This window comes from Giraffa tippelskirchi, chromosome 9 (assembly GCF_054371585.1).
Source record: "Giraffa tippelskirchi isolate mGirTip1 chromosome 9, T2T-mGirTip1v1.2.pri, whole genome shotgun sequence".
Taxonomy (NCBI): domain Eukaryota; kingdom Metazoa; phylum Chordata; class Mammalia; order Artiodactyla; family Giraffidae; genus Giraffa; species Giraffa tippelskirchi.
Window position 1 is genome coordinate 56,940,008 of NC_137283.1, and position 27,959 is coordinate 56,967,966.

Consider the following 27,959-nt stretch of genomic DNA (forward strand, 5'->3'; position numbering starts at 1 on the left):
CCCCGCGGCCCGGGCGCGGAAGCCGGCATGGAAGGCGCGGCGAGTGACCCGTACCGGCGGCCGGCGCGGCGCACGCAGTGGCTCCTGAGCGCCCTGGCGCACCACTACGGGCTGGACCGCGGCGTGGAGAACGAGATCGTGGTGCTGGCCACCGGCCTGGACCAGTATCTGCAGGAGGTCTTCCACCACCTGGACTGCCGAGGGGCCGGCCGCTTGCCCCGCGCCGACTTCCGCGCACTCTGCGCGGTGCTGGGGCTGCGCGTCGAGGGGGCAGCCGCCCCCGGGGAGGCCTCCGGAGATACGGCCGCCGGAGACACGAACTCTGGGGACGTGATCGCCGGGGACGCGGCCGCTGGGGAGGCCGCCGACGGGGACGAGGATGCCGAGGAGGAGGCGCGCCTGGCGCTGCGCGCGGAGCCGCCCGAGCTCACCTTCCGGCAGTTCCACGCGCGCCTCTGCGGCTACTTCGGCACCCGCACCGGGCCCCGTCTGCCCCGCGGCGCTCTGAGCGAGCACATCGAGACGCAGATCCGCCTGCGCCGCCCGCGCCGCCGCCGCCGCCGAGCGGCCCGCCCGCCCGGCCCAGACGGCGGCCCGGACGGCGAGCGCCTGGCGCGGCTGGAGGAGGAAAACAGCAGCCTGCGCGAGCTAGTGGAGGACCTGCGGGCTGCGTTGCAGAGCAGTGACGCGCGCTGCCTGGCGCTGCAGGTGTGCCCGCGGCCGGGGTGAAAGGGGGTGGGCGGGTAAGGACCGGACTGGAGGGCCGGCGACCGCAGCGGGTTGAGAGCCCCTCCTGGGCAGGAGGGGACATGCAGTGGGGGCAGCCTGGCTGGCTTGAGCCTACTTGCCTTCCAGCCGCTTCAACCCCCTGGGGGCCCCTCCCCTACTCACATCACCCATTCCACCCCCAAATCCCAGTCCCACTGAGGAAACCGTCCGCAGCCACACCCCGTCTCCTCTTGCCCTCTGATCCAAGCACAGACCCTTCCAGGAAACCCCGACGGTCTCACATAGGCCTCTAGAGGCTTCCGGGAGACCTAGGAGATAAGGTGTGAGGAAGACTCTGTCCCGCCCTTAAGGAGCTCCCTGCCCAACGGGGTCTACGGGCAGCTCTGTGCAGTCAGTCAGCAAATATTGGGGAGGCCTTCTCGGGGTCAGGCCTCGCGTCCCCGGTGCTAAATAGTGTCACACTGACAATCAGGCAGGCACAGGCCACCCGGCGCTGCGGGGACCAGGTGCCCAGAGAGGCACGGACCCAGGGCAGGCGTCTGCGATTCAGTCAGCACGCACTTGAGCACCAGCCTTGTGCCAAAGGCGACGACAAGAGGCGGGGGATCAGACGAGGCCCAGAACAGCCTCTGAGGGAGCTGCCTGCTCCCCACGCAGCCCGGGCACAGCCCCGAGGGGTAGGGAGAGGCCCGGAAGCGCACAGGGGTGGAGGCGCAGATTTTAGTGGCCCAGGCAAGGGCCGCGCCAACCAACGGGCATCCCAGAAGCAAAGCCTGGGGCGGGGAGGTACTCTTATTATGTGGAGTAAGATCGTCCAGGATTATTCGTTCTTTAAGTCTTTACCGAACACCTACTGTGTGCCAGGCCTATTTTAGGCACCAAACCGCACAGCAATAAACACAGCAGAAGAAAACCTCGCCCTTAAGGAGCCGCTGCCTAGCAGCTAGGAGTGGGGAGGGCCGGGAAGATGCACCTGAGCCCACGCAGTGAGGATCACCTCTGTGGGATGGAGGCGGAGTGCCCCAAGGGCAGGAGGTGGGTGGAGAAGAGTCTGGGGACTCACTGGAACGGCGCAAAGAACAGGGCACGAGCTTTGGGCCTCGGCGGCCCGCATCCATTACCATGCGGCATCCGTTACCACGGGACGATGCGAGCTCCCATCTTAGCAGAGTTAGGTTGAGGGCTAACCGAGCTCACACGGCCCCGATGGGTTTGCTCGCGCGCTCTGGGCCGGGTCGGGGTCCCGCGCGAGGCGCTCACCACCCGCTCTGCCGCCCTGTCCCGGCAGGTCGGCCTCTGGAAGAGCCAGGCGGGCGCCCGGGAGGCGGCGCGCGGCGAGGCCGAGGCGGCGGCGCGGGAGCTGCGGCAGGCGCGGGGCGCGCTGGCGGCGGCCGAGGCCCACGCGGGGCGGCTGCGCCGGGGCCAGGCCGAGGTGCGGCGGCGCGCGGAGGAGGCCCGGGAGGCGGTGCTCCGCAGCCTGGGGCGCGTTCGCGAGCTCGAGGCGCTGGCACGCCAGGTGCCCGGCCTGCAGCGCGGGCTGCGGCGGCTGGAGGGCGAGCTGCGCAGCTACAGGTGAGCGAGGGGCTGGGGTCGGGGACCCCCTTCCTCCCCACTCGTTCTCATGTTTCCCTGTTGTTCTGGTGTTCATGGATCCACCCATGGATCCACTCATCCATCCTTCCATCCATGGGCCTGTTCACCCATCAAGTCCCTCCATTTGCCTATTCATGGGCGGGGAGCGGGGCGGGCAATAGGATATATTTATTCATTTTTGTTTTGACTGATCAGTGGAATACTAATGATGGTAACCGCTAACAGTTCCTGAACACCTAAGATGAGCCAGCCTCTGAGCTAAGCACTCAGGTGACTTAACTCACTGAGTCCTCCCAGGCACCAGCCCTGGGAGGCAGGTACCATGATGTCCCCCTTCTCCAGGTGAGGAAACAGACGGGCAGGGACCCCTTGTGGTACCTCCACCAGGGCAGGACACTGGGCTTGGGGCCAAGGTTCAAATCCCGGCAGGACCTCTGATGTGACACCTTGGGAAAGTCACTGGCCCCCTGGGAGTCCTTGTTTCCTCTTGGGTGGAAAGCAGACTGCAGTTCCTGCCAACCCAAGTGGCTGTGAAGATGTCGTGAGGCCCTGGCTGGCTCATTTAGGTGCTCAGTGAACACAGCTCCCACCGTTTCAAATTCCAAGGCGCCCGGTGTGCCTGCCACATGTCCTGAGCCCGGCCCTGTGCAGCAGCTGTGTGAGGCAGCAGGGGTATCACCGTGAACGCGACATTCTGAAATCCTTGCCAGGAGGAGGGCGCTGAACGGGGGGTGTTACCTGGCGAGATGGGCCGGGGAGGGGAGGAGGGGAGAGTACCCCAGAAAACAGAAACTGTAGGCAAAGCGCACAGACAGGAGGGACCTGGGCCCCGGCCAGAAACTAAGAGTGGCTGGAAGCATAGAGCAGGAGAGGCAGGCAGGGACCCGGCCAACCAAGGTCACGGTGAGGACGTCAGCCTTTCCCTCGGGACAGCATGAAGCCATGAAAAGGTTCTGGCCAGGAGATCACAGGAACAGACTTGCCAAAAAGTCACTCTGTTGTGATACAGCTGTGACAGGGAGGGGAAGGGCCGGAGGCGGGGGGCTGCTGTATGCCTCCAGCCCAAAAGGAAAGTGGTCTGGCCCGGACTGGCGGGTGGGGCAGCCAGAGGGGGTGCTTTGAACCTGGTTGCTCAACGGGCAGGACCATGTCCTTGAGTTCTGAGGAGCTCTCAGTGGGGACACCAAAAAGCACAATGCTGGAGGGAAGAGGCCCGCTCTGGGCTAGCCTCCTGCAGCTCCAAATGTTTGGACGGTCACTTCCTGTTTGCAGAGCTGATGGGCTGGGAAGCGGGGCCTGTTGGCTTAAGGCCCATGTCCAGCCTTGGATCTTTCTCCAAGAAGAGAAATAAAGGGTCTCTTCTTTCTTTTGCCCTAAAGTAACTGTCCTTTACAGCATGGTTGTAACTCCAAACATTTATATAGCTCTTGACAGGATAAAACGTGGATCCACAGCCAATGCATAATTTAATCATCTCAAGACTGCAAGGGAGAGGTTCTGCCCCATCTTACAGACTGTGGGAAGTGAGGCTCTGAGAAGTTAAGTGACATACCCAGGGCCACATAGCCAGAAAGTGGAAAAGGAAGGTCTGTCTGCCCCCACAGCCTGTGTTCTTTCTTTCTTTCCACTTCACCTTCTTTGTTGTTGGCTCATGGTTACAAGATGGCTGCTGCAGCTCCAGTCCTCATGTCTGCTATCCAGGCATAAGGTGGACCAGGGACATTGAGGGCGAGAAGGATTTTCTGCTAGTGAGCTTTGCCTTGATATTCAGGGAGAGGCCCCCCCCTGCTTCTCCCTCTGGAACTTGCACCTCCTTCAACTTGGCCAGAACTGCATCACGTGGCTGCCTCTACCTGCAAGAGAGTCAGGTGATGCTGATATCCCAAACAAAACTGGGGCTCCTGGTTCGACCCCTGGGTCGGGGAGATCCTCTGGAGAAGGAAATGGCAACGCATTCCAGTATTCTCGCATGGAGAATCCTGTGGACAGAGGAGCCTGGCGGGCTACAGTCCATGGAGTCTCAAGAGTTGGACACGACTTAACAATGAAACCACCACCTTAGGAAGGGAAAAGGGAGCAGATACTGCAGAGGCTTCAAAGGCTATGCCCAGTGAATGAGGAAACCAAGGGCCAGATGGTGCCCTTCCTACGGTGCTTAGGTGATGGCTGTCGCTCATTTCCCAGCCCAGCCCCGGGAGCAGACCACCTCTGTCTGTTTTCTGTAGTCAGAGCTTGCAGGTTTGCAGGCTGACTTGCCCCCAGTGCTCTCTGTCTTTGAAGAAAGGAAAGGGAAGAGGGCAGAAGAGCCAAGAACACCGGTCACAAAACCAAGCTCGAGGGACCCAGGACTCAGCTGAGCTTCCTGACTCCAGACCAGACTCCTTCCCCTGCGGAGCCCCTCCTCAGGGGCAATCTCAGCCTCTCTTCCTCGCTGCTCAGGAGGAACTGCTGTGAGTTCTTGCTCAAAGCTGCACCTTCTCCTCCCTACCCAGGCCTCGCCCCCTCTCATCTTTCTGGCGTTGCTGTAACCCCAGCCCATCCAGTTCTCCCCGTCATGATGGGGATGGCCGCCCTGAGCCCAGCTTTGACAGAAGTCAGGACCCTGGAGGGCCCCCCAGTCACAGGGCGGGGGATTTCCCTCTCTGCCCCCACCGGGGCCTGAATCTGGGCTGCTTTCTAGATGCGTTTCTTAGCTCGAGGTTTCTCACTACACAGGTGGTGAGAAAGTGGGCCCCACACCTTAGGACAGCGTCCCGAAGCCGTCGGTGGGGTTTTCTTGCCTCCGTCCATGGATGAGACGGCCCCTGGATGGCCCCCCTTTCCTGCAGGGGCCTCCTTGTCTTCACACAGCACCTAGGTCCCCTGCCCCTTTGCCAGCTGGGCCTCAGAACCCCAGTCCTGACCCCTCAGGGGCATTTCAGCTCCACCTCCCGCTCCCTACACAAGCCAGGCATCTTACCTTCTTTTTTTTTTTTTTCATCTTACCTTCTTATCTGTGACCTTGGCTCTGCATTCTCCTAAATGGTAAGGTTTTCTCCAGCACGTCTGTGTGTTTGTAGATAGAAAGGGCGCTTCCCATAGCACCTCCATCCACCGTCTTGACCAGGAACCTAAGAACAGACAGGAGATATTTAAGCCATTGGACACACTCACATATTCGGCCCACATTTCCTAACCACCTTCCACAGACAAAGCCCAGTGCGGCTACGTTGGGTACACAGAATGGACACGGGCATGCCCACTGCCCTCTGAGGGTCCCTGGGCCCAAGCACATTAGGCCATGAACTTGCATGCTGGGCCACACACGTGCTTTGTGCAGAGGGGCCCAAGGGAGCAACTGCTGCTTGCAGAACCATGAGGGTCCTGGATCTCATACAAGTATTCCGCACAGCAGCACAGTCCACAGCCTCCTGGAGCTCACCCAGCCAGCCAGCCTGCAGAGAAGGATTGCTGGGTACATCACGGCCCCAGCAACCTCGAGGCTCCTGCTGCCCACAGCTGGCCTGCTCGGCCTCACACCACCTCATCCCAGAGAGGAGACGCGGCTCCTCCAAATCCCACAAGACACTCCCTCCTCCCAGCACATTTGTGAGCAGGGAAAGCACAAGTGATGATCCTGAGGGGAAGACGCAGATTACGATGCAGTGACGCAGTTTCACATGGAATATTTAACACCACGATTTATATGATATCGTTCAGCCCTCCATCCGAATACAGTGTTTCACTGTCCCAAGTGTCCCAAGCTAAGCCCAGACACTCTCCAGCTTTCTCTCCTCTGCTGTCTCTTTCTATCAGCCAGGTCTCTTAATGAGTGCCAGAAAGTCTGACTCGCTTAAAAAAGAAGCTGGCTTTTACTAAAGTTTAGGCGAGACCAGCTTCGGGCATGGCTGGATTCAGGTACTCAAACAACGTCACCAGGATACAGAAGCTCTGTGGGCTTCACTCCCAGGCAAGGTCTCTCCCTTGGCAGCCTTTGGGGCATTGACATCGACAAAGCTCCAAGTCCAGTAGAAAGATCATCTCTTGTCTGAGTTGGGCTGTTGGAGTGCCAGGCTGAACCTCAACGGACCAACTTGGAAGCATGTTCATACCTGAACCCACCAGGAGTCAGGGCTCTGACCGGCCAAACTTTAGTGACTGACCCACCAAAGGTACACATACCCACAGTGAACCCTGTTGAACTCTGGGTCCGAGATCCTCCCAGGAGAATCACAGAAGTGCATGTCTCAGAAATATTAAACAATACATACCCCAAAGTCAGCTCTTCCAGGCCGTTGAACGCTTCAGGGTGTTTGGGGGCACTCTGCACCCTCTCCAACCTGCCTGTCCTGTGCCTCAAAAGTTGCAGGGAGGATGGGCCAATCAGCCCAATAAGGAAGAGCTTATAACCGGTCTCCCGGCCCAGCCCGTGAACCCTGCGAGGAAGCAGGACAGCTTGAGGTTCTTAGGCCAGCACCCAGCCCAGGGCCCCAAGGGAGACGGTGACCGAGCGAGCGTGTGGAGCCTCAGGAACGTCTCGACAGCAAGGGCACGGGCGTGCAGTGCCGGGCGGTCGTCGGGCCGAGCCGTGCCGGGGTCTGACCCTGCTTCCAGCAGAGCCGCACTGCACTCGGTGACCGCGGATCCTCTTGAACTCTTGAGTCTCGGCCACCTGTCTGCCCTAACCCTAACCCTAACCCTGCCCTGGGCTGTCGAGGAGAAGCTGGCCCTTTAAGACACCGGGCCGGGCAGCCTGGGGCAGGCACTGCTGGGCGGGGGCTGGGCTCCTGTTCTGAAAGGAGACAGAAAAGCCAGCTCAGCTGGAGCTGAAGAGAGGGCCTCCACGGCTTTGTTGTGTTTGCAGGGAAGGATGAAAAGACCCCGGTGGGGGGGAGACGGAGGGAGGCAGGGGGCAGCCCACTGGGCCGCCCTCCACAAAGATGAGGGCTTTTCGGGCCACCCCCTTTCTCCCACCCCCACCAGGGCGGCCTGGCCTGGGGGGTTTGGGGGGACAACGTCAGGAGGTCAGGAGGGAGGCAGACAGGTGGGGGGCGGGCGGCGGGTCAGGAAGCCATCTGGGGCAGAGGGGGGATGCAGATCCCAGTATTCTGAGGCACCAGCGTGTGGGTGGCCCCTCGTGGGAACCAAGGCCTTTCCTGGGGACAATACCCCAGCTCACAAAGGGACAGTGCTGGCTGGGCGCCTGCCCCACCAGACCACCCAGGGCAGAGCCTCAGAGGGGATTCAGGGCGGGGGCAGGCTTGGGAGGCCCAGCCCGGCCTAGACTTGAATCCCAGCTTTCCCAGACACTGCCCTTGAGCTGGTCCGTGCCCCTCTGTGAGCCTCCCTTTGTGAAGTGGGGGTGGGACCCCAAGCCCCCAGATGGGTGAGGTTGATCAGTGAGGTGGGGGCAGGGCAGTGCAGACTGTGGGTGCAGCTCTGGGATGCTGACCTATGTACGTGCTTCTTGCCGCTGTGAGCCTCTGTATCCTCATTGGTAAAACGGGGCAGGAACAATAATTATTCTGATACCCACTTCACAGGGAATTTGAAGATAAAGTGCCGATACATACAAAGCCCCTAGAATACTGCTTAGTACTGAGAAGATCCTTGATAAAGTCGGAGATGACTATTATATCTATCCCTTATCACAGCATCCCCCATAAACAGTAATGGTAATGGGAGTCGGTGTTGTTGATATGAACCAGAGTCCAGCCCCGGAGAGAATCCGGCCCCAGAGAGCCTGCTGTGTGTGGGGACCACCACAAGCAGTGGACAATGTCGGCTGAGTGTCGGGGCCCACCAGAGTTGCAGAGTGTGGGCAAGCACAGAAGAGGCATTTGTGATGCCGGCTGGGGCATCTCTCGGGGGAAAGCCATCACTTGAGCTGCGTGCTAAAGGATGAATAGGAGTTTTCTCAGGCATGGCAGATTCAGGTTGCTGTGAGTGCAAACAAGGGCCTGGAGGTGTAAAGGTCTGGTGCCTCGAGGGAACAGGGAGACGGACTGTGGGTGGCGGATGTGAGCTGGAAAGTGGCAAAGAGTGTGCTGGAAGTGCAGGTGGGGATGGTGAAAGGCCTGAGCACCGGGCTGAGGCACGAGGCCTTCGCCCCAGAGAACGAGCAAGACAGAAACAGGGCCTGAAACAGGGAGTGAAGTGATTGCTCTGAGCTTCACGGCGGCCCTTCAGGCTGTGGAGAGAGATGGGCAGACAGGGAGACACGAGGCAGGGAGGCCCGTGAGGGGGCTGTTCCTGGGTGCAGCGCCTGAGAAGGGGCGGGCCACCAGCCCACACCCCGAGGCCTCACCTGGAGCTGGGCGGAGCCTCTCTGTTCTAAGATGCTTCCTGGAGGACGGAACCTTGGGGTCTGCAGGATAAGACACGGGAGAGCGGGAGGCAGCAGAAGCATGGACAAGGGGAACCTGCCTCCGGGTGGAGGAGCCAGCAAGGGGTCACCCAGAGTGAGTCTCAGTGTCCTCCCGTCACACTGGGCCAGGGAGAGCAAACACGAGCGGTGTCACCCCGGTGCCAGCAGAGCGCTCCGATGACCCATGGGAGGTCAGGGCTACACGGGCCGGATGCTGAGCCACGACCTCAGGGGTCAGGGCAGTGCACACCCTGCCTCGGGACTCGCACACGGTCACGTTCACGGTCACGGGCCCTGGGAGCCAAGTGCAGCCAAGAGTCCCACTGGGCACAGCCTGAGGAGGCAGTGGTCAGGCGACTGTGGCTCTTCCTGACTCCAGGGGGTCCTGCTGGGGCATGAGAAGCCCTCAGTGGGCGGTTAAGTGAAAGTGTGAACGTGTTAGTTGCTCACTCTCATCCAACTCTGTGACCGCATGGACTGTAGCCCGCCAGGCTCCTCTGTCCATGGGATTCTCCAGGCAAGAATCCTGGAGTGGGTTGCCATTTCCTCCTCCTGGGGATCTTCTCAACCCAGGGATTGAACCCAGGTCTCTGCATTGCAAGCAGATTCTTTACAGTCTGAGCTACCAGGGAAGCCCCTAGTTGGGTGTTATCGGACTGCTTATTTAACTTCTATGCAAAGTACATCATGCAAAATGCTGGGCTGGATGAAGCACAAGCTAGAATCAAGATTGCCAGGAGAAATATTAATAACTTCAGATACACAGATGACACCACCCTTATGGCAGAAAGTGAAGAGGAACTAAAGAGCCTCTTGATGAAAATAAAAGAGTTGGCTTAAAACTCAACATTCAGAAAACTAAGATCATGGCATCCGGTCCCATCACTTCATGGCAAATAGATGGAGAGACAGTGGAAACAATGATAGACTTTATTTTGGGGGGCTCCAAAATCACTGCAGATGGTGACTGCAGCCATGAAATCTAAAGACGCTTGCTCCTTGGAAGAAAAGCTATGACTAACCTAGACAGCATATTAAAAAGCAGAGACATTACTTTGCCAACAAAGGTCCTTTTGTCGAAGCTATGATTTTTCCAGCTATGGTCATGTATGGATGTGAGAGTTGTACTATAAAGAAAGCTGAGCACTGAAGAATGGGTGTTTTTGAACTGTGGTGTTGGAGAAGACTCCTGAGAGTCCCTTGAACTGCAAGGAGATCCAACCAGTCCATCCTAAAGGAAATCAGTCCCGAATATTCATTGGAAGGACTGAAGCTCCAATGCTTTCGCCACCTGATGTGAAGAACCAACTCATTGGAAAAGACCCTGATGCTGGGAAAGATTGAAGGCAGGAGGAGAAGGGGACGACAGAGGATGAGATGGTTGGATGGCACCACCAATGCGATGGCCATAAGTTTGAGTAAACTCCGGGAGTTTGTGATGGACAGGGAGGCCTGGCGTGCTACGACTGAGCGACTGAACTGACTGACCCGACCATTTATCCGCCTCACTACATCACCCTGAAATTGCAGCCAGAGTTTGCAAAGCCACACCACCTGGATCTAAACTCCAGTTCCAGCTACCACTTCTCACTACATCCTGATGCCTCACGCCCCACTGGCCATAGGTCAACACTGCAACCAGGACGGCACAGCGGCAGTCACACCACACCTCATAAGGATGCCCTTCCAGGAGCAGCTGGGAAAACGGCTCCAGTGATGGGTTCATCTGCTAGGGACCCCTTCAGCCGCAAGTCACAGGGACTCACCTCACAGTGATTCCAGCGCCCCAGGGCTAGGGGGTTCATTGTCCAGTCCTGACCAGAAGTCCGAGGCGGGCTCTGTGATGCATCTTCAGAGATGTCCCTCAGACATGCGGCCTTCACCACAGTATTAAAGGCAGAAAGCAGGTGGACATCGGTCCTCTTCTACCCAGGAAAGCAAGGCCTGCCTCCAAAACCACACGTGCATGGCCAAGTGAGAGTAGCAGCCAGACAGGGCCCACAGACAGGGAGCCCAGGACGAGTAGAGACAGCGAGGGAGGAGGAGCCGGCCACGGTCTGGTGAGCTGTTTGATGGACAGTGTCCCCCAGAGACGTCTACCCCCAGTAAATGCGTGTCCCTGGCTGAATTTCCCCAGGGTACAGCCTGGGCCCATATGTCCCACTGACAGCCTAGGGTCTGGGTAGGGGGCTCCTGCCAGGGGAATGGTCTCGATTGCAGCTAATTCGTGCAGTACTCGTGTACAGATGTGAGAGCTGAACCATAAAGAAGGCTGAGCGTTGAAGGATTGATGCTTGTGAACTGTGGTGTCGGAGAAGACTCCTGAGAGTCCCTTGGACTGCAAGGAGATCCAACCAGTCCAGCCTAAAGGAAATCAGTCCTGAATATCCATTGGAAGGGCTGATGCTGAAGCTGAAACTCCAGTAGTTTGACTACCTAATGTGAAGAGCTGACTCATTGGAAAAGATCCTGATGCTGGGAAAGATTGAAGGCGGGAGGAGAAGGGGACGACAGAGGATGAGATGGTTGGATGGCATCACTGACTCAATGGACATGAGTTTGAGTAACTCTGGGAGTTGGTGATGGACAGGGAGACCCGGCATGCTGCAGTCCATGGGGTCGTAGAGTTGGACACACTTAGCGACTGAACAACAATCTGTGCCGTAAATATGTCCTTCGGAAAGGGATGGCGATCTGGCCAAGGTCACCCAGGCAGTCAGGGCACAGCCCAGGCTGGACTCAGTCCTCAGGGGCCCCAGAGTCCCGGGCTCTCCTCATGCTTCCATTGGGGTGAGGCTCGGGAACAGCCTCAGCTCTGTGCCTCTAGGATTATGTTGGGGATGCTCTGTGACCCCATGTTCAGGAACCCTGCTTTTCCAGTTCCAGGCCAGGGGCAGCCTCACAGCACCTGGGTGGCCTGAGTGCCAGACCAGTCAGTTGCCTGTGGCCGTGACGGTGGTCCTAGGTGATGGGGTCCCCCTCTGGCCCCAGTGTCCTCCACTCTGCCCATGTGCACACCTCCAGCTGTGCCAGCCTCTCTGTTCCCCACACCCCAAACCTCACCCTGTCTACTTCAGGCGCCCTGACCACCCTGGGGGACTCCTGACAAATTCACATCCATCCAGCCGTCTTAGCTACATCCCATGACGTCTTCAGAGGCCCTGGCCTCTGCTCTGTCATCTCTCATTGCCCCTGGCCTTCCCATCTTCCACTTATTTCTTCCCATCTTTCATTTATTTCTGTCGTGACTTCACCGGTTCCGGGTGGCCCCGAGGAAGGCAGGCTCCCGCAGGTGGGGCCGCTCCACTCCATGCACTGTTTCCAGCATACACGGTGGCTGCCACATGTCCTCTGTCGGATGCATTACAGAGCAGAATTAACAGCCTGGACTGGAGGGGGGTGCTTGGACACCCCCCGTTCAGCTGGGGACCAGAAACAAGGCAGTCGAGAAGGCTGCCGTGGCCCCGAGCGCTGTCTGCACGCTCCGCTCTGAGGGATTTATTTTCAGCTCTTCCTCCAAGGTCCCCCAGTGAGCCCGTCTTCCTTCTGTTGTTCTCTTGTTTGCACACGCGAGTCTCTGTTTCCTGTGAGCCTTCGCTCAGGAAAGGCAGCCGGCCTGCGAGCCTCTGGGACCTCCGGCTGCCTGGCACCCCCTCTCCTAGCCAGGCCCCGAGTGTCCACTCTGCCCAGGAGCTTCCTGAAGCTTAGGGGCCGCTGGATGTCAGAGGGATGAACACAGGGAGGGAAGCAAAGGAGAGCGATGTTTTCCATCCAGCTCAGAAAGAGCTGAATCCCAGGGTGTTCGATGGTCTCCGACTGGACCACCTTGCTGAGCCATTTGGTTACAGCCCAAGTCATTCAAACACTAGCCCACGGCTGCCATGGGCGTTTTGCGGATGGAATTCCAGTTCATAACCAGTTGCACTGGAGTAAGAGAGACAGATGATCCTGGATAATCTGGGTGAAACCGATTTAATCACTTGATAGGCCTTTAAGCGAGGCTGAGGGCTTCCCTGGAACAAAGGGGGTCCACTGCATTCAGGGCTCCAGATGCCCTGAGCCCCTCCTCTGGATTTCAGACTTGCTGGGCTGGTCCCCCAATCACAGGGCCCACTTCCTGGCAGTAAACTCTTGAGACAGCTCTGCAGGTACGGACGTGAACATAGATGGGCATCCCGTACTGGCCCACCTTCTCTGGCTGAGCCCTGACTCGCGCAGGGGCTGAGGCAGGAGGGGAGCAGAGCCCCCATTTTGGTGTGCTTGCAGCGGGAGGCAATGCGCTGACAACTTCACATACACAACCTCGTGTAACCCCCAAGCAGTGCTCTGTTTATCACTGACCATGCCCCTGCAAGTAACAGAAAACTCTACTCAGAACAGCTTAAACCACAGGAACATTGATGATCCTGCATGAGAACCCCAAGGGAGAGCAGCTCAGTGATGTTTGCAGGTACCCAGTTCTCCATCTTCCGACCCTGTCTTCCTCAGCTTGTCATCTTGGTCTATCAGCAAAGGCCCCTCATGGTCACAAGTTGGCTGACATGGCCGCAGGCATCACTGCCACATCCAGAGACAGAAAATCACTTCCTGGTGAAAAATCACGTCCACCATCAACTCCTCTGTTCCCAGAGATTCTCCTGGAAGACATCTTCTTACTTCTCACTGGCCAGGATCACATCATACGCCTGTTCCTAAACAAACTTTGGCAAAAAGAAGGAATCACCATGATCAGCTTAGACCAATCAGATCTCCTGTCTGGAGGCACTTGTCCACTTAATGCCTGACGGAATAACTGAGATTGTGCCAACAAGACAGATGGGTGTGCCTGTTTGGTTTGTTGTGTTTGGTTTCCATGCAACCATAACAGATTACCACCAACTTAGGCACTCAAAACAACCTCCATTTATGATCTCACATTCTGCAGGCCAGAAGTCCAGGCAGGCTTGCCTAGTTTGTCTGCCTGGGCTGAAATTAAGGTGCCGCTGACCTGGGACTCAAGAGAAGAATCTGTTTCTGAGCTCACCCAAGGGGAGCTGAATTCAGGTCCTTATGGTTGTATGACTATAATCCCCATCCTTTGCTGGCTGCTGGTAGGGGTTGCTCTCTACTTACCACCTCCCGTGGCCCTGTTCATCCTCCAGCCAGCAATGACCCAAGTCCTCACACTTTACATCTCCCTGACTTCCTCTTCTGCACCACCCAAGATAGTTCTCTGTTTTAAAACTGTGATGTTCAGTTCAGTTCAGTCACTCAGTCGTGTCTGACTCTTTGTGACCCCATGAACCGCAGCACGCCAGGCCTCCCTGTTCATCACCAGCTCCCGGAGTCTACCCAAACTCACATCCAATGAGTCGGTGATGCCATCCAGCCATCTCATCCTCTGTCATCCCCTTCTCCTCCCGCCCTCAATCTTTCCCAGCATCAGGGTCTTTTCCAATGAGTCAGTTCTTCCCATCAGGTGGCCAAAGTTTGGAGTTTCAGCTTCAGCTTCAGTCCTTCCAATGAATATTCAGGACTGATCTCCTTTAGGATGGGCTGGTTGGATCTCCTTCCAAGGGACTCTCAAGAGTCTTCTCCACACCACAGTTCAAAAACGTCAGCCTAAGTTTTTTCAAAGTATATGTAAAGCCAGGGTCTATCCCTTATTCAACTCATTTTGGGATCTTCCAACATAACCATTATAAAAAGAGGGTGGCAGTTTGTCAGAGGTGGGGTCCTCTGCTGTGGGGGGACAGAATGAGTGGCTGAGGGACATGGCAGGGGTCTGGCTCCAGCAGTGCCCAGATCTCACGATGTGCTGCTCTCCAGGCATTTGCCAAAGTTCAGACCCTCTCCAAGGATCTGTGTCAATTTTTGCCATCTCTGCATCAAACCTGTATTATTATTCTTTAGTTGCTATTTTTCCTTAAATCATCTCACTCTTTTTACTTAATTGATTTAAAGGGATAGCCCCTGGGGGCTCAGGTGGTAAAGAATCTGCCTGCAGTGCAGGAGACCCAGGTCAATAACTGGGTCGGAAAGATGCCCTGGAGAAGGAAATGGCAATGCACTCCAGTTTTCTTGCCTGGAGAATCCCATGGACAGAGGAGCCTGGCAGGCTACAGTTCATGGGGTCTCAAGAACTGGACACGACTGAGCGACTGAGCATTTAAAGGGAAGTTGTATAATTGTCGGAAATATAGGACTAAGATGGTTTGATGTGCTCATCAATTGTTTTTAGTACACATTATACTAAATAACTCAGGTTAAAACCACACACACACACACACACACGCCACATCCCTCCTATTCACCTGAGTGCTGCCTATGGTCCCCCAGAACACGAGCGGAGGCAGGACCTCCCGTGTTCAGAAGCGCCGTATTTCATTTCAGGGCCATCAGCGTTTACTGGTGGATGAACAGGGGATTGAGCTGGGGGCTGGGGGCAGAAGGCAGATTAGGCAGCTCCGCGGAAGCCCTCTCTTTGCACCACAGAACCCAGGGAGGGTCCGTCCGCTGGAGGCCTGGAGCCGGGAGCTGCCAGGACCGGAGGGAGAACTCAGGAACATCTGGCCCTTGTCATATGTGTCGGAGGCTGAGCCAGGAGCCAGAGGTGGCTGCCGCCTCCAGCAAGAGGACAACGTCCGGGGCGGGGGAGCTCCGGGGGGTGTGCAGATGTGCGTGGCTGGAGAGGACACCCCCAGGACGAGGACTGGGGTCTGCCGGGCGTGAGGGCACGAGGGGATAGTGGGCAGCAGGGGCCCGCTGCCCCCCACAAGGGCTTGAGCAGGAGGCGTTCGGCGACTCCTATGGGGCGACCGGCCTCTCTGCAGACACGCCCCCAGCCCCTCTGCGTCTTCCCGGGGAGAGCGGCCTGCCTGGGCAGGGGTAGGGGTCACCGGCCAGGGAGGGCATCCACCAGCCTTTTCAGTCCTGCTGGCTCAGGTCTCGGGCCGGATCTGGTGCATCTCCAGCTGTCCTTAGCAGTGCCAACCTCTCTTTCCAACAAAGAAGCAGCGGCCTGGTTCAGAGGCAGACAAAAAACAAGACCGAGGTGGCGCTGGCAATTCTGCTGTTATTTCCTGTTTTCCTGGCTACTTCCTACCTTTGGAAGAGATACTGGCTTTTCACTGTTGGTGATAATATTTCCTATGAAAGGAAATCTGTTTTAGTCAACAGTTCAGCCAGGGACTCCAGATGCCTGTGGTTAGAGGAGGTCCTGCTCACTCTCTCGCTTGGAGGGTCCAACCCTCCGTGGGCTGGGCAGGGGATCAGCCGCATCCACAGGCCTGGGATGGCCCCAGGGTCTGAACGCTGATGCCCTTCTCACTATCTTTCTGGAGCAATCCAAGAGCAGAGGGAATCCTGTCGGGTGTGGGCCTGTGGCCACCTGACCCACCCTTCCTCTCATCACATGAACTGCTGCCAACGGTGTCATTCATCCATGCCCTCAGTTATTCATTCATTCATTCGACAAACCTCGACGGGCCGCTCCGTCCTGTGCTGGGCCCCTCCAGGAAACACCAACAGTCGCTGAAGACCACGGGAGCTCAGGGCGTCCAGGCAGGGAGGTGAGACGAGAGAGGGGGCGCTGGGGACCAGCCTGCTGGGCTGCACCCGGCGGGCCGAGGGAGCTGCAGGATCTCAGCAAGCTCCTCCTGCTCTGCGCCTCAGTTTGCTCATCTGTGAAATGGCAGGAATGAGAGTAAGTCTTTCTTAGGGCTACTGGGAGGAGTAGATGAGTTTTTCCATTAAAAGACTCAGAGCACACACTGCAATCTATAACAAGTAAACAGCAAGGACCGACTGTACAGCACAGGGAACTACACTCAGTAGCCTGTAATAACCTATGACAGAAAAGAAGCTGAAGAAGAATACGTGTATGTGTATACACACACGTATTCCTTTCCAGGTTTTTCATATTCTTTTTCATATATATATATATTTATATACACACACAATGGAATCACTTTGCTGTACACCTGAAACTAACATAATACTGTACATTCACTAGACTTCAATTTAGAATTAAATGTGCATATCGAAGGGGAAGAACAGAGCAGGATTCAGTACCCAGTAAGGTGTTGGCAGTGCTTATCAAAGATCCAGAGGGCAACAGACAGGAGGGTCAGTGAGTCTGGCTGTCCCGTGCCCCGAGGTCACCACCAGCCATGAGCCAGAGACCAGGCTGGACCTCGGAAGGCCCCCAGTGGATGCTGTGTTAAGGATACTGGCATCCCTTCTCTCGGCCGTGGGAGCCACGAGAGGGATGGGGTCGGAGCTGTCTTCCAGGAAACAGCCAGGACAGCAAGTGCTGACAGCCTGGGCATGCGGGGAGAGACAGACAGCCTTCACAGGTCACAGGCCCCCTCTCTGTGACCTTGGGGCTGGAGCCTTCCAGGAAGCTGGAGGTGCAAGTCAGGGGGGTCACAGGTGACCTCCGCCTGCCCCCGGGTCCACTCCCCAGACCAACCCCACACATCTCATTCTTATGGGAAACCCTCATTAAACCACAGGCCCCGTGGTCCAGTCCTGGGGCCAAGAACCGTCAAGTTTCTAGGCCCAGAATATTCCGGCAGAGCTTTCCACTACTGCTACTGCAGGGAGGGCTTGCAGCCAGTCCATCAAGGAATACTACACAGACAGATGCATCCTCTTAACCTGAAACGCTGGTGAGTGCCCTCCTGCAGGTCAAGGTGGGAAAAGTCAGCAATTCCATCTGTGTCAGCCGGACACATGCATGGGCTTCCCTGGTGGCTCAGAGGTAAAGAACCCACCTGCCGATGCAGGAGATGCAGGAGACGAGGTTCGATCCCTGGGTCAGGAAGATCCCCTTGAGGAGGAAACGGCAACCCACTCCAGTATTCTTGCTGGAGAATCCCATGAACAGAGGAGCCTGGAGGGCTCCAGTCCACAGCCTTGCTGTGACCCACCCCCCCGGGCTGGACTCTCCTTACGACCTCCAGGTGGCCAAAGCCAATGGCCACTGCTTGGGGGGCCAAGATGACACCCTCCTCTTGGGGGGAGCGGGAGGAGCAGATGCAGGAAGACAAGGAGGCCTTAGGGATTGCATGGGGCTTCCAGGAAGAGGTGACCAGGCAGCAGCCGCTGGGGGTGGTGGGGCTCATAAGGAAACAGGATCTGAGGGTCCAGGGCTGCAGGCAGATTTGGAAGCCAGGGTGCTGGCTGAGCCCTCGCAGGAGGAAGAGAGACGAGGTCCTTGGGTTTAGGGTCAGGACATGGAGGATGAGTGAGGGAAAGGGCGCTGGGGGGGGACGGGCACCTCCCGGAAGCCGAGGGCCAGATGTGTCCAGCCAGGGAGCGGGGTGGCTGACAGAACGTGAGTGGAGCAGGCAGAGGACGGGCTGGGAGGCTTGCTGTCTCTGTTCCAAGGTGGCGATGGCTCAGCTCACCCGTGTGACACGCGAAGGGTCCTGTGGCTGCAGATGGACCCCGCGGAGAGGGGCCGGCCATGCAGGCCAGGAGGATCAGCTGCTGGACAAGAGGAACACCCCATGTTTCTCTGCAGCCACGTCGCACCTCTTGGAAAATTCCAGAGCGTGTCCTCGTCCGTGGCGCTCTCTCTCCCAGCTCTGTTCCCACTGGCTTCCTCCTCCTGACTCCGCTACATGTGACCTGTGGTCCCCTAATCAGGGCAGCAGCTGGGCTGGGCTGCTCCGAGCTCGCAGCGCAAGCGTCCCCTGCACCTGGCGGGCCAGGAGCGTAAACCCAACTCCTATGCTTCTGAGCCATGTGGCTTGGGCCGGCCAGTCTGGGAAACGGGGGTCAGGATGCTCCCTGCCCCCATACAGGCAGGGTTTTGGGAGGACATGTTCAAAGCCCTGGAGCAGTGCCTGGCACCTCGCAGGGATGCTGAGAGATTTAGCTATTGTGGTGTTGATGCAGGAAGTCATCTGTGGAACCAGCTTCTAAGACCCCGGTGTCTGACGGGATGTGGGGAACATAGGCCAGCCTCTGCTAGGAAACTGTTCATCGGGGCTGTCCCTGCCATCTCATTTTGCTTGTTGAAGCCCTTAAATAATTTAGGGAAAAAAGAAGTTTCTCGCAGTGGGAAGACTTAGATACTGTCCATTGTTATGGTTGTTTAGTTGCTCAGTTGTGTCCCACTCTTTGCGACCCCGTGGACTGTAGCCCGCCAGGCTCCTCTGTCCATGGGATTCTCCAGGCAAGAGTACTGGAGTGGGTAGCTATGCCCTCCTACGGGGATCTTCCCGACCCAGGGATCGAACCTGTGTCTCCTGCATTGGCAGGTGGATTCTTTACCTCTGAGCCACCAGGGAAGCCCTTTCCGACGCTATTCAAAATTCTACCCACTGAAGCCTGTTACTGTTTACACACCTCCTCTGTCAGGAAGCTCACTACCTTCCCAGGAAGCCTATGCCACTCTCGGTCAGTGGTCTTTGTGAGAAAGCGATCCTGTACCCTAGACTCTGGTGTCTTCTCTTCTGGCTGTGATCTTAGCCTCTGGAGTTGAGACGGACTGTCCCCTGCCCAGTTAGACCTCAAATGATATGCCCTAAGTTCTAGTTTCTCTCTGAACCAAGAATCCGCATCCAGGGGGTCTCACGCTGATTGCTGCTGAGCCCCTTCCCATCCTCGGCTTGTACTGGGGGGCCCTGAATGCAGGGCATTATCAGTCAGAGTTAGTGGCTCATAAAACACAGAAGGTTGGAGCTCCCGGCCACCCCGATGGCTTCCTGTCCCTCTGCCCACTGGCACAGGGTAAGAACCCAATGGGAACTGGGAGGACCTCGGAGGCATCAGCTCCAGTGATCAGCCTGCAAAAGGGGCCCCCAGTCCCACTGCCAGTCCCTGCTGGCAGCGCTGGGGTGGGAACCAAGGACCCCCGCCCTTCTGGACACAGAGGCTCCTCAGAGGGTTTTGCTTCTAGTCCCATTGGCTAAAATCGCATCACAAGCCTATGTCTTAGCTGCAAGAGAATCTGGGTGACTGTCCACCATGGAAAGCTGACTCTGCCACGCTGGCCATCAGGTAGGGGGCCAGTGGGGTCAGCCACAGAGGCCACCACGGGTTTTGGCAGGCATGTCACAGGCAGCTTAGCCTTAACAGTGGGGAGGGTGGGCCCACAGCCCACACTCCCGCGGGAAACCGGCAGAGCCCCCACCCTCTCAACACCTGTGTCTCCCCCACTCACAGGTCAGAGGGCACCCAGCTCCGAAGTTCACCACAAGCCAGCCCAGAGCAAGACACCAAGAGTAGTGGACCTGAGGATGGTGGGACCAGAGGCCCAGAACCCCCTCCAGAGGGAGCCTGGAGGTCCGGCAGCAGCCCGGCGAGCAGACCCCCGGACCAAGGTTTGTCCCCGGACCAAGGTTTGTCCCGCATACCCAGGGTGCTGTCTGTGCTGATGCCGCCATCCGGCATCCAGACAGAGCCCCACCTTCTACCTGCTGAGGTTGGGCTTCCCCAGCGCCCCCATCAGGGCCTGAGAGCGGATACCCTGTAAGGGAGGGTGGGTTCCAGGGAGGCAGGCTCCGGCTCAGGGTGCAGTAACATGTCTCCTGTCAATGCAGTGCAGGAGTGGGTTGGGCACCCAGGGAGCTGGAGTGGGAGTAAGCTCCCTGTCATCAGAGGTATGCAAGCAGGACTGGCTGGTCACCCCTCAAGAAGGCCACAAAGAGGCCCATCGTGTTAAGAACCCGGGTCTGCTGGGTGTGCAGCATCAGGAGCAAAGGAAAGCAGGGAGAAACTATCTGAGCCAGTGCCCCAGGGCTCTCCCAGCTGGGCTGTAGGCAGGAGTGGACAGGCTGCTAGGCGCCAGCCCTCTCACATGACTTCAGAGGCCCTACGCTGCTCCAGCCTTGGGTACCGGGACAACTGTGACTATAGTGACACCACACACACACACACACACACACACACACACACACACAGAGCAGGAAATCCCCAGGAAGAAAACCAAATTGTCAATACTGGAAACACGATAACACGATAAAAAATTATTGACCAGTCACCTCAATTCCGGTTCCACTGGGTCTGGAATACTTTTTATCGAGAACACACAGAACGGCCCTGCAGCCACCCAGCAGGGTGTCCAAAATCAGGGCAGCCGAGCCAGGGGTGCCCAAACCTGCCAGCCCATTAGGATCACCCAGGAGCCTCAAAAATACAGGTGCCCGGGGCCCGCCCCTGGACACACAGTCCTCTGGGGCTGGGGGCTGTGCCAGCCAGGACATTGTCTATTCGGCCTGAACTGCTCTAGTTCAAGGGAACTTTCTGGTTCACCTAATTCACTTAAAAGCCCCAGCAGGCTTCCGCACAGTCCCATGTCAGCAGAGCCCCGTGCCCCCGGCCTCGCCCACCAGCCTCTGCGAGGCGCGCCCCTCACCCCCAGCAGCCAGGCCCATGCCCTCCAGGCCCTGGCGGGAGGAACAGGAGCGTCCCTCCTCCCTGGAAGTCTGAGTCAGGGTTTGGCCTGACGCCCCCGGCCCCCGCGGGGTCCCCAGCCCTGCCTGCACCAGTCACGTGGCTGGGCGGCTATGCTCTGACTGCCGGGTTGGACTCACGTGTCCACCCTGAGCCTGGGCGGAGCGGAGGCGGGAGGGCTCCCCAGGGGAGTCGGGGCGGCCCCTAAAGAGGGGGCTCCTCCCCTGCCTCTGTCCCTGTCCACAGCCCGTGCTTCTCCAGGGCTGGACGAGCAGCTGTTCCGCTCGGTCGAGGGCCAGGCCGCCTCTGACGAGGAGGACGACTGCGAGAAGTGGCAGGAGGCGCAGCGGCCGCCAGCCGAGGTCATGGCCCTGCTGGCTGGTCTCTCCAGCTGTGGGAAGGGGTACGTGCTCCGGCGAGGATGTCCAGGATCGGGCATACCCGGGGCTGGGCCCCTACGGTCATCCTGGGAGCACAGGGCGGCCCCTCTATGCAGTGACGGGCCTGAAACATGGGAGGCTGACCTCCTGATTCACATCCAGGCTGGGTCCCCTCCCTGCTGTTTCACGGTCTGTCCCTGGATCCATTGGTGGAAGCGAGCCCATGGCCCTGGGCACCTGTCCGGGAGAAATGAGCTGAGCAAGGGCACATTTCCTGGTGGCTTAATTCCCCCTGATCCTCGCTCTGATGACTACGGTCCCCGGACCTGCCCCACAGCTCGAGTGTGACTCCCCACGTGTCAGACCCTTTCCTAACCCATTGCTCTCAAAGCTTAAGGCACCCCCCTGCATCAAGTCACCTGACTTCTGAGCCTCAGTCTTCCCGTCTCTAAGATGGGACACTAACACTTGCCTGGTGGAGGATTTGTGAGGATTCGCCATCAAGGGTATAAAATGCCCCCATGGGGCCTGATCCCAGCAGGTACTCCACGGAGGTTGGGGGGCAGTGCTGACTCTTTTATTATAAAGTTCTGCCAATTTTCTTGGGTCATTATTATCACCAACCCGTTAAGTCAACAAGCATATGAAGCATCTATGATATGCCAGGCAAATTTGAGGGCTCCTGGTAAACAGCACTAACCAAGACAGGCCCCTCCTGCCCAGGAGCCTCTGTTCTCCTGAGTGGTGACAAGCGTGAGAAAGAGGAGGGGGCAGGACATGCTAGGGGGCCTCTGAGAAGGTGCTGTTTGAGCAGAGATCTGAAGGAAATGAGGGGAAAGCCTTTCGGGCAGAGGGAACAGCAGGTGCAAAGGCCCTGGGGCACATGGGAGGGGTCTCGAGGAGGCTGCTGTGGTTGGAGCAGAAAGAGCAAAGGTGAGTGGGAAGGAGGTAGGGGAGGTAATGGGCAGACTGGGCGAGGCCTCTGGCTTTTGCTCTGATGACACGGGGAACCGGGGGAGGGTGTGGACAGGGGATGCCATGGCCCCACCTAGCTTTCAGGGGAGACAGACTCGGTAATAACACCCCCCCAAGGCTGGAATAGACTTTGGAAAGCAGCCCCCTTGGTGCCAGTACTCTCCCTCACTGCAGGTGTGATGACCAGACGGCCAAGAAGCTGATGAGTTACTTCAGCCACTTCGGTGGTGCCAACCATGCCCGCACCCTTGGGGAGCTGGAGGCCCACGTCGCCACGCTGGTGGAGCAGCTAGGGTCCCGGGGCTGCAGTGCAAAGACTCTGAGGACGCCTGAGGAGGAGGTCAGCGGAGCCCCAGAGGCTGGGAGCCAGACCAATGGCTAGTGTCTTACAGGTGGAAGGACTGTGAGCCATCTCAGCCAAGTCCTGTGCCCCCTTCACAGATGGGTAAACCAAGGCTCTGAGAGGAGATGATTTAGATCTAATGAAGAATATTTTGACTGCACATTAAAGGATCCATCTCACACCAGCTCAAGGGGAAAAAAAATAACACAGGAATTTATTACCATATGGAGCTGGGAGAATGGTTTCAAAAGAACAGCTAAGATGAGCTTCAGGCACAGCTGGATCCAGGGGCTCAGATTATATTGTCCCCATCTGTCTGCTCCATTTTTTTCACGGGTGCTGTCCTCACTTTCCCCTGCTATAGAGGGGCTTTCTCCATGTGGTAGGGTGAGGGAAAGCAGGACCTCAGGCAGCTCTATGCTCCCATAAGCCTACTTAAAAAGCCCCAGAGGAACAATAATAGCCCTGTGCAGTAAATCTCAGGGAAGAAAGCCAAAGGTCAGCCTCAGTCACGTGCCCATACCTGGACCAATCTCTGTGGTAGGCGGGCAAGGTCCCGTGATTGGCAGCTCCATCAAAGCCAGATGAAATGGAAAACAGACACCTCCCCCAAGGAAAACTGGCTGTGGAGAGGAGGAGGGTGGGGCCAGCCAACACCAAGAGCGGTGTCCCCATTTCGATAAGACCATTTGGCATTTTTTCTGTCTACTCCATGGCATCACAGTCATCAAATGTGGAATGCTACGGACAGTTTTCATTTCACTAAGCCCTCAGCACAATGCCACTTTTGCAAACTGATTTTGATAAAGGAGTGTTACAGTTATATTCCTGAAACTCTAAATCTGTACTGTGGGTTTTTTTTTTTTTAGAGTTTTATGGGTGTGCTTTTTTTTTTTTTGAACATATCTGTGGTCTGATGCAGTTTCAAACGGCATAGCGCCCACCCCTTTCTAGTTAAATCTCCAACAGGAGGCTGGGGAGCTCAGTTCCTGAGATGCACAGACCACACTCCCAAGCCCACAGGCCCCACGCGCTCTCCTGCCCAAAGACGCCGCACCTTCATCTGCTTCTCTTTCCCTCCATTGGTGTCAGGAATGGGGGCTGCCTCATTGCTCCCATCCCTGCTTTAGAAGGCAGGTGTCCACGTGGCACTCTGCAACTCGCCACCCTCTCTCCCCCTGGTACTCTGGAGGCCAGGGCTGGGCCGTGACTGAGGCCGGGCTAGTTGGGCCCCTCTCCTGGGGCTCCCGTCTCAAGGGAGGTGGGCAATGGGTGGAGAGTGTCCTCAGCTGCAGCCCCCAGACAGGAGTCTCCAGCTGCTTCTCCTGCCTCACCCTCCATGCCCCCACCCCTCAACATTCTCCAGCCATCGACGCATTCTGGAGACAAGCCAATAGCCTGACAGTGAATTCCTGCTCGGTTCAAACTGGCCAGACTAGCTTGCTGCTTGCTACCAAAAAAATTTAGAAAGGACAAGCAGATGAATAAGAAGAGAAGGAAGGATGGAGTCCTTCCACCATAAAAGGGAGCACGTACATTCTTGCCTCAGCCTGACTGACCGTGTGGCCTTGGGCCAGGCGTGCAGCTTCTCTGAGCCTCGGTGCCCTCCCTGGGGAGACAGGGCGGTTCTATCTGTAGGCTTGGGGGCCAGATGGGATGACCCCTGTGGGAGGGTCGGGGCAGGCTGTGGGCGCTGCCTGGGGGTGGTGCTGCGTGCACGGGGCCGAGGGTGGCAGCATGGGCACTGAGCCCCTGGTGTCCCCGCAGGCAGAGCTGCAGCGGAAGGTGGTCGAGAATGAGCGCCTGCGGCAGGAGCTGCAGATGGTGGAGACAGAGAGGGTGCGGCTGTCCCTGCTGGAGGAGAAGCTGCAGGACGTGCTGGGACTCCTGCAGAGGCTCCGCGACCGGGTAGGCTCACGGGAGCTGGCATATCCAGGGCTGGGGAGGGGCCCGCAGCGGTGGGGCCCACCTGCGTTAGGCACTGCCTCTGAGCTGTCCCCACGCAGACAGGTGTCACCTCTACTTCCAGACACAGAAAGAGCTCAGGGAAAGTAACCAAAAAGAAGGGGAGGTTCTCTAATTCATTTTATGAAGCTAATATAACTTTGATCTCAAAACCAGAGGACAACTCGTATAAGAAAAGAAAATTATAAGCTAGTGTCACACTTAAATATGGATGCAGAAATATTAATCAGCATATTAGCAAAGCAAACCTGGCAGTGTTTAAAGAAACACAAGGTGATGAGTTGGATTGATCCCAGGAATTCAAAGATGGTTCAAGATCAAGCATCTATTAACACAGACCACATGGTTCCTTCACTGCCCAGCTGGTGGCTTCAGGCAGAGTTCTCATTTTCTCAGCACTGCTTTTTCACTGGTTAATATGAGAATAAAACAAGCTGTTGCAAGGATTAAAGGAGCTAACATGTCAAAATGCTCTTTTTCATGGTCATTTCCCAGGTGTCTACTTGGGCACAGGGACAATGGTCTGTCAGTACGTGATCTTGGATTAAGTGGGTCCTGCCTGCTGCTCCAGTTCCCACCAAGAGCCTGGGCAGTGCAGTCATCACAGGGATGGGGGCCAGGAAAGGACCATGGGCTGGGGGTGGAGGGTGGAGAATGGGCTCTACCTGCCCCCAGGGAGCCACACAGACGCCTGTAGTGGCCACGAAGTCCCGCCCATTGCTTGAAGATAGAGCAACCATGGCCAGTCCAGCCCTGTCTCCATTTCTTCTTTTCAAGAACATATCGAAAAAAGCCCTGGGGAAGATGTTGCTGAGCACGCTGGATGCTTGCAGGGACCCCACACACGGTAGGTGAGCCCCCCTGCCTGACCCATCTGCTAAGGCCTGGGCAGCATCCTGACCCAGCTCCTCCGTCCTGAGTGTCTTGCCTGCAAAATGCTGCCTCATTCCTGCGCAGCCCACCTGCAAAGGGTGCAGTCAGGAGACTTCCCTGTAGCTCAAATGGTAAAGAATCTGCCTGCGAGGCAGGAGACCAGGGTTCAATCCCTGGGTTGGAAAGTTCCTCTGGAGAAGGGGATGGCAATCCTCTCCACTATTCTTGCCTGGAGAATTCCATGGACAGAGAAGCCTGGTGGGCTATAGTCCATGGGGTTGCAAAGAGTCGGACACGACTGAACGACTAACACGCGGTCCTGCTCAGCCCACCTGCAAACCATACAGTCAGGAATGGGCTTCAGGAAGCTGAAGGTGCTATTTGAGAAGGACAGGGAGAGGACACTTTAGGGAAAAGGCCAAATAAAAGGCAATGTGGCCAGACTCCGAGGAAGCCAGGCAGCTCCCTGCTGCCAGTTTAGCCCTGGGCTTAGTGCGGAGGAAGGACTATTATCACACCCATTCCACAGATGGGGAGACCGAGGCACAGAGAGGCCAAGGGTCAGCCGCACTTAGACCTCAGATCTCTCCCTTAAGCACTAGGCCATGTGGCCCTCAAAGTTCAGGGCAGCACAGTTTCATCAGGGCCAGCTTGTGCCTGGTGACATCAGGAGGGGAGACTCACCGGTGATGAGCCTGTGCTCACTGGCCTCACCGGGCACCGCTGGGCAGGGCTCGGGTGCGTCCAGGGCCCTGACTGGCCCCGGGCATCAAGGAGGAGTTCAGAACCTGGGCACTAGAAGCTGCCTTCCCTGGGTCCTCAGAGGGAGAGAAGTGGCCAGGGCTGGGGAGGGCCCGGGAGGAGGGCGGGCAGCTCTGCAGGCCATGGGGAACAGAATGACCCTCCCTGCCGCCCACTCTCTCTTTCCAGAGGGGACATCTGGCCCCTCGGCCGTGCTGGACGCCCTGCACCGAGCTTTGGCTCGCTGTGAGCTCCTGCGTAGAGAGCCCTCAGCCCCTGCCTCTGCAGCCCCGGCCCTCACCCACTCCTGCCTCATCTCCTGCTGAGGTTGCTGGCCCGGCCTGTGGGCAGCCTGGCCACCTTCAGACCAGCCTCCAGGACCAGCCTGGCCACCATCACATCCTCAGAACCCTGGGGTCACCGGCTCCTTCTGAGACCAGTCCAGGCTCAGAGCCTGGCAGCCATGCCTTCCCTGGGCTCCTCCGAGACTCCCTTGCAGGGCCTGCATTCCTGCTGCCAGCATCCACATTGCCGACGGTTGCTGGATCAGCCTGTAATCTGCTGCCAACCCCCTGCCCTTGGAGCCGAGGAGCCTGCTTTTCTGCCCGGCCCAGTGTGGAACCCCTTCCCTGGGCTCCCAGGATCTCTTCCGTTTCCAGCAGTATCCTCTTCGTCCACACAGCATGACTGCTCCAGGAACCTCGTGCCCCACACTCCACTTAGGACACTACCCATGACCCCGGAAGTGCTGAAGGCTGGACATGGGGCTGCAGGAACTCCCAGGGAAGAGACAGTGATCACGGCAGGCTTCCTGGTGGAGGTGGCCTTGAAGTAGCTCTAGAAGAGCGGTTAGATTTAGATGGGCAGAGAGGAGGGAAGGACATTTAATGCAAGGGAACAGGGAGCGCCCAAGTGTGTTGCCGTAAAGCACCCCACGAGTACAGACCCCAGAGCCCCTCTTTCCTGAGCACCCAGTAGGTACCGGGCCCCATGGGTCACAGGCAGGAGCAAGACAAGCTGCCCAGTCCCATCAACCTTAAACCCTCGGAGGAGAAAGACACGTTGGCGAGCACAGCAGTGCAGGCGGAATCAGCGCTAAACTGCGGCAGACAAGAGAGTTCTGAGAGTCCAGACGAGAGAGGCCAGTCCGAGCCAAGGAGGACAGAGCCCTGCAGAGGGCAGGGCAAGGGCAGGCGCCCGGCGGGGATGGGGCCCTGATGATGCCATCTCCCAGGCAACGGGCGCATTGGGGGGGTTCTGACCTGCCTCCTGGAGGTGAAGGGGAGGGTAGCAGACGGGAGGATGCAGGACTTGGGAGCAAGGGGTCACCCGGGGGACACAGAAGAGGGACCACAGGGAAAGGAGGACCAGGGGAGCCTGGGCCCAGCAGGCAGTCCCGGGCGGGGCCACAGGGAGGGTTGGAGGACACCACCCAGCCCCAAGTCTGGCCACAGGAGTCCAAGTGTGTAGTAAGATCCATGGAAGTGGGCGTTCGTCTCCAAAAACTCAGCTTTACTGTATGTTAATGGAAAATAAAAGGGCAGGGACTTTCCTGGCGGCCCGGTGGTTAAGAATCCGCCTTCCAACGCAGGGGACGTGGGTTCAATCCCTCGTTGGGGAACTAGAT

General features: G+C 57.6%; 1 protein-coding gene and 1 long non-coding RNA gene across 2 annotated transcripts; one reads left to right on the plus strand and one right to left on the minus strand.

Annotated features, from left to right (window-relative positions):
• Window positions 1–27,884, plus strand: EFCC1 (EF-hand and coiled-coil domain containing 1). Its single transcript, XM_081526550.1, has 8 exons — window positions 1–708; window positions 2,018–2,301; window positions 19,826–19,983; window positions 21,302–21,458; window positions 22,585–22,750; window positions 24,521–24,661; window positions 25,496–25,565; window positions 26,522–27,884. The coding sequence occupies exons 1-8, from the start codon at window positions 28–30 to the stop codon at window positions 26,656–26,658; spliced, it is 1,794 nt and encodes a 597-aa protein (XP_081382676.1). The 5' UTR covers window positions 1–27; the 3' UTR covers window positions 26,659–27,884.
• Window positions 3,723–21,261, minus strand: LOC145520326 (uncharacterized). The gene is made up of 6 exons (XR_014064408.1): window positions 20,644–21,261; window positions 16,127–16,330; window positions 14,962–15,668; window positions 10,435–13,368; window positions 5,308–5,432; window positions 3,723–4,175 (listed from the first exon to the last, which is right to left on the minus strand). It is a non-coding gene; the product is annotated as an uncharacterized LOC145520326 (long non-coding RNA).
• Window positions 27,885–27,959: the final 75 nt, after the last annotated feature.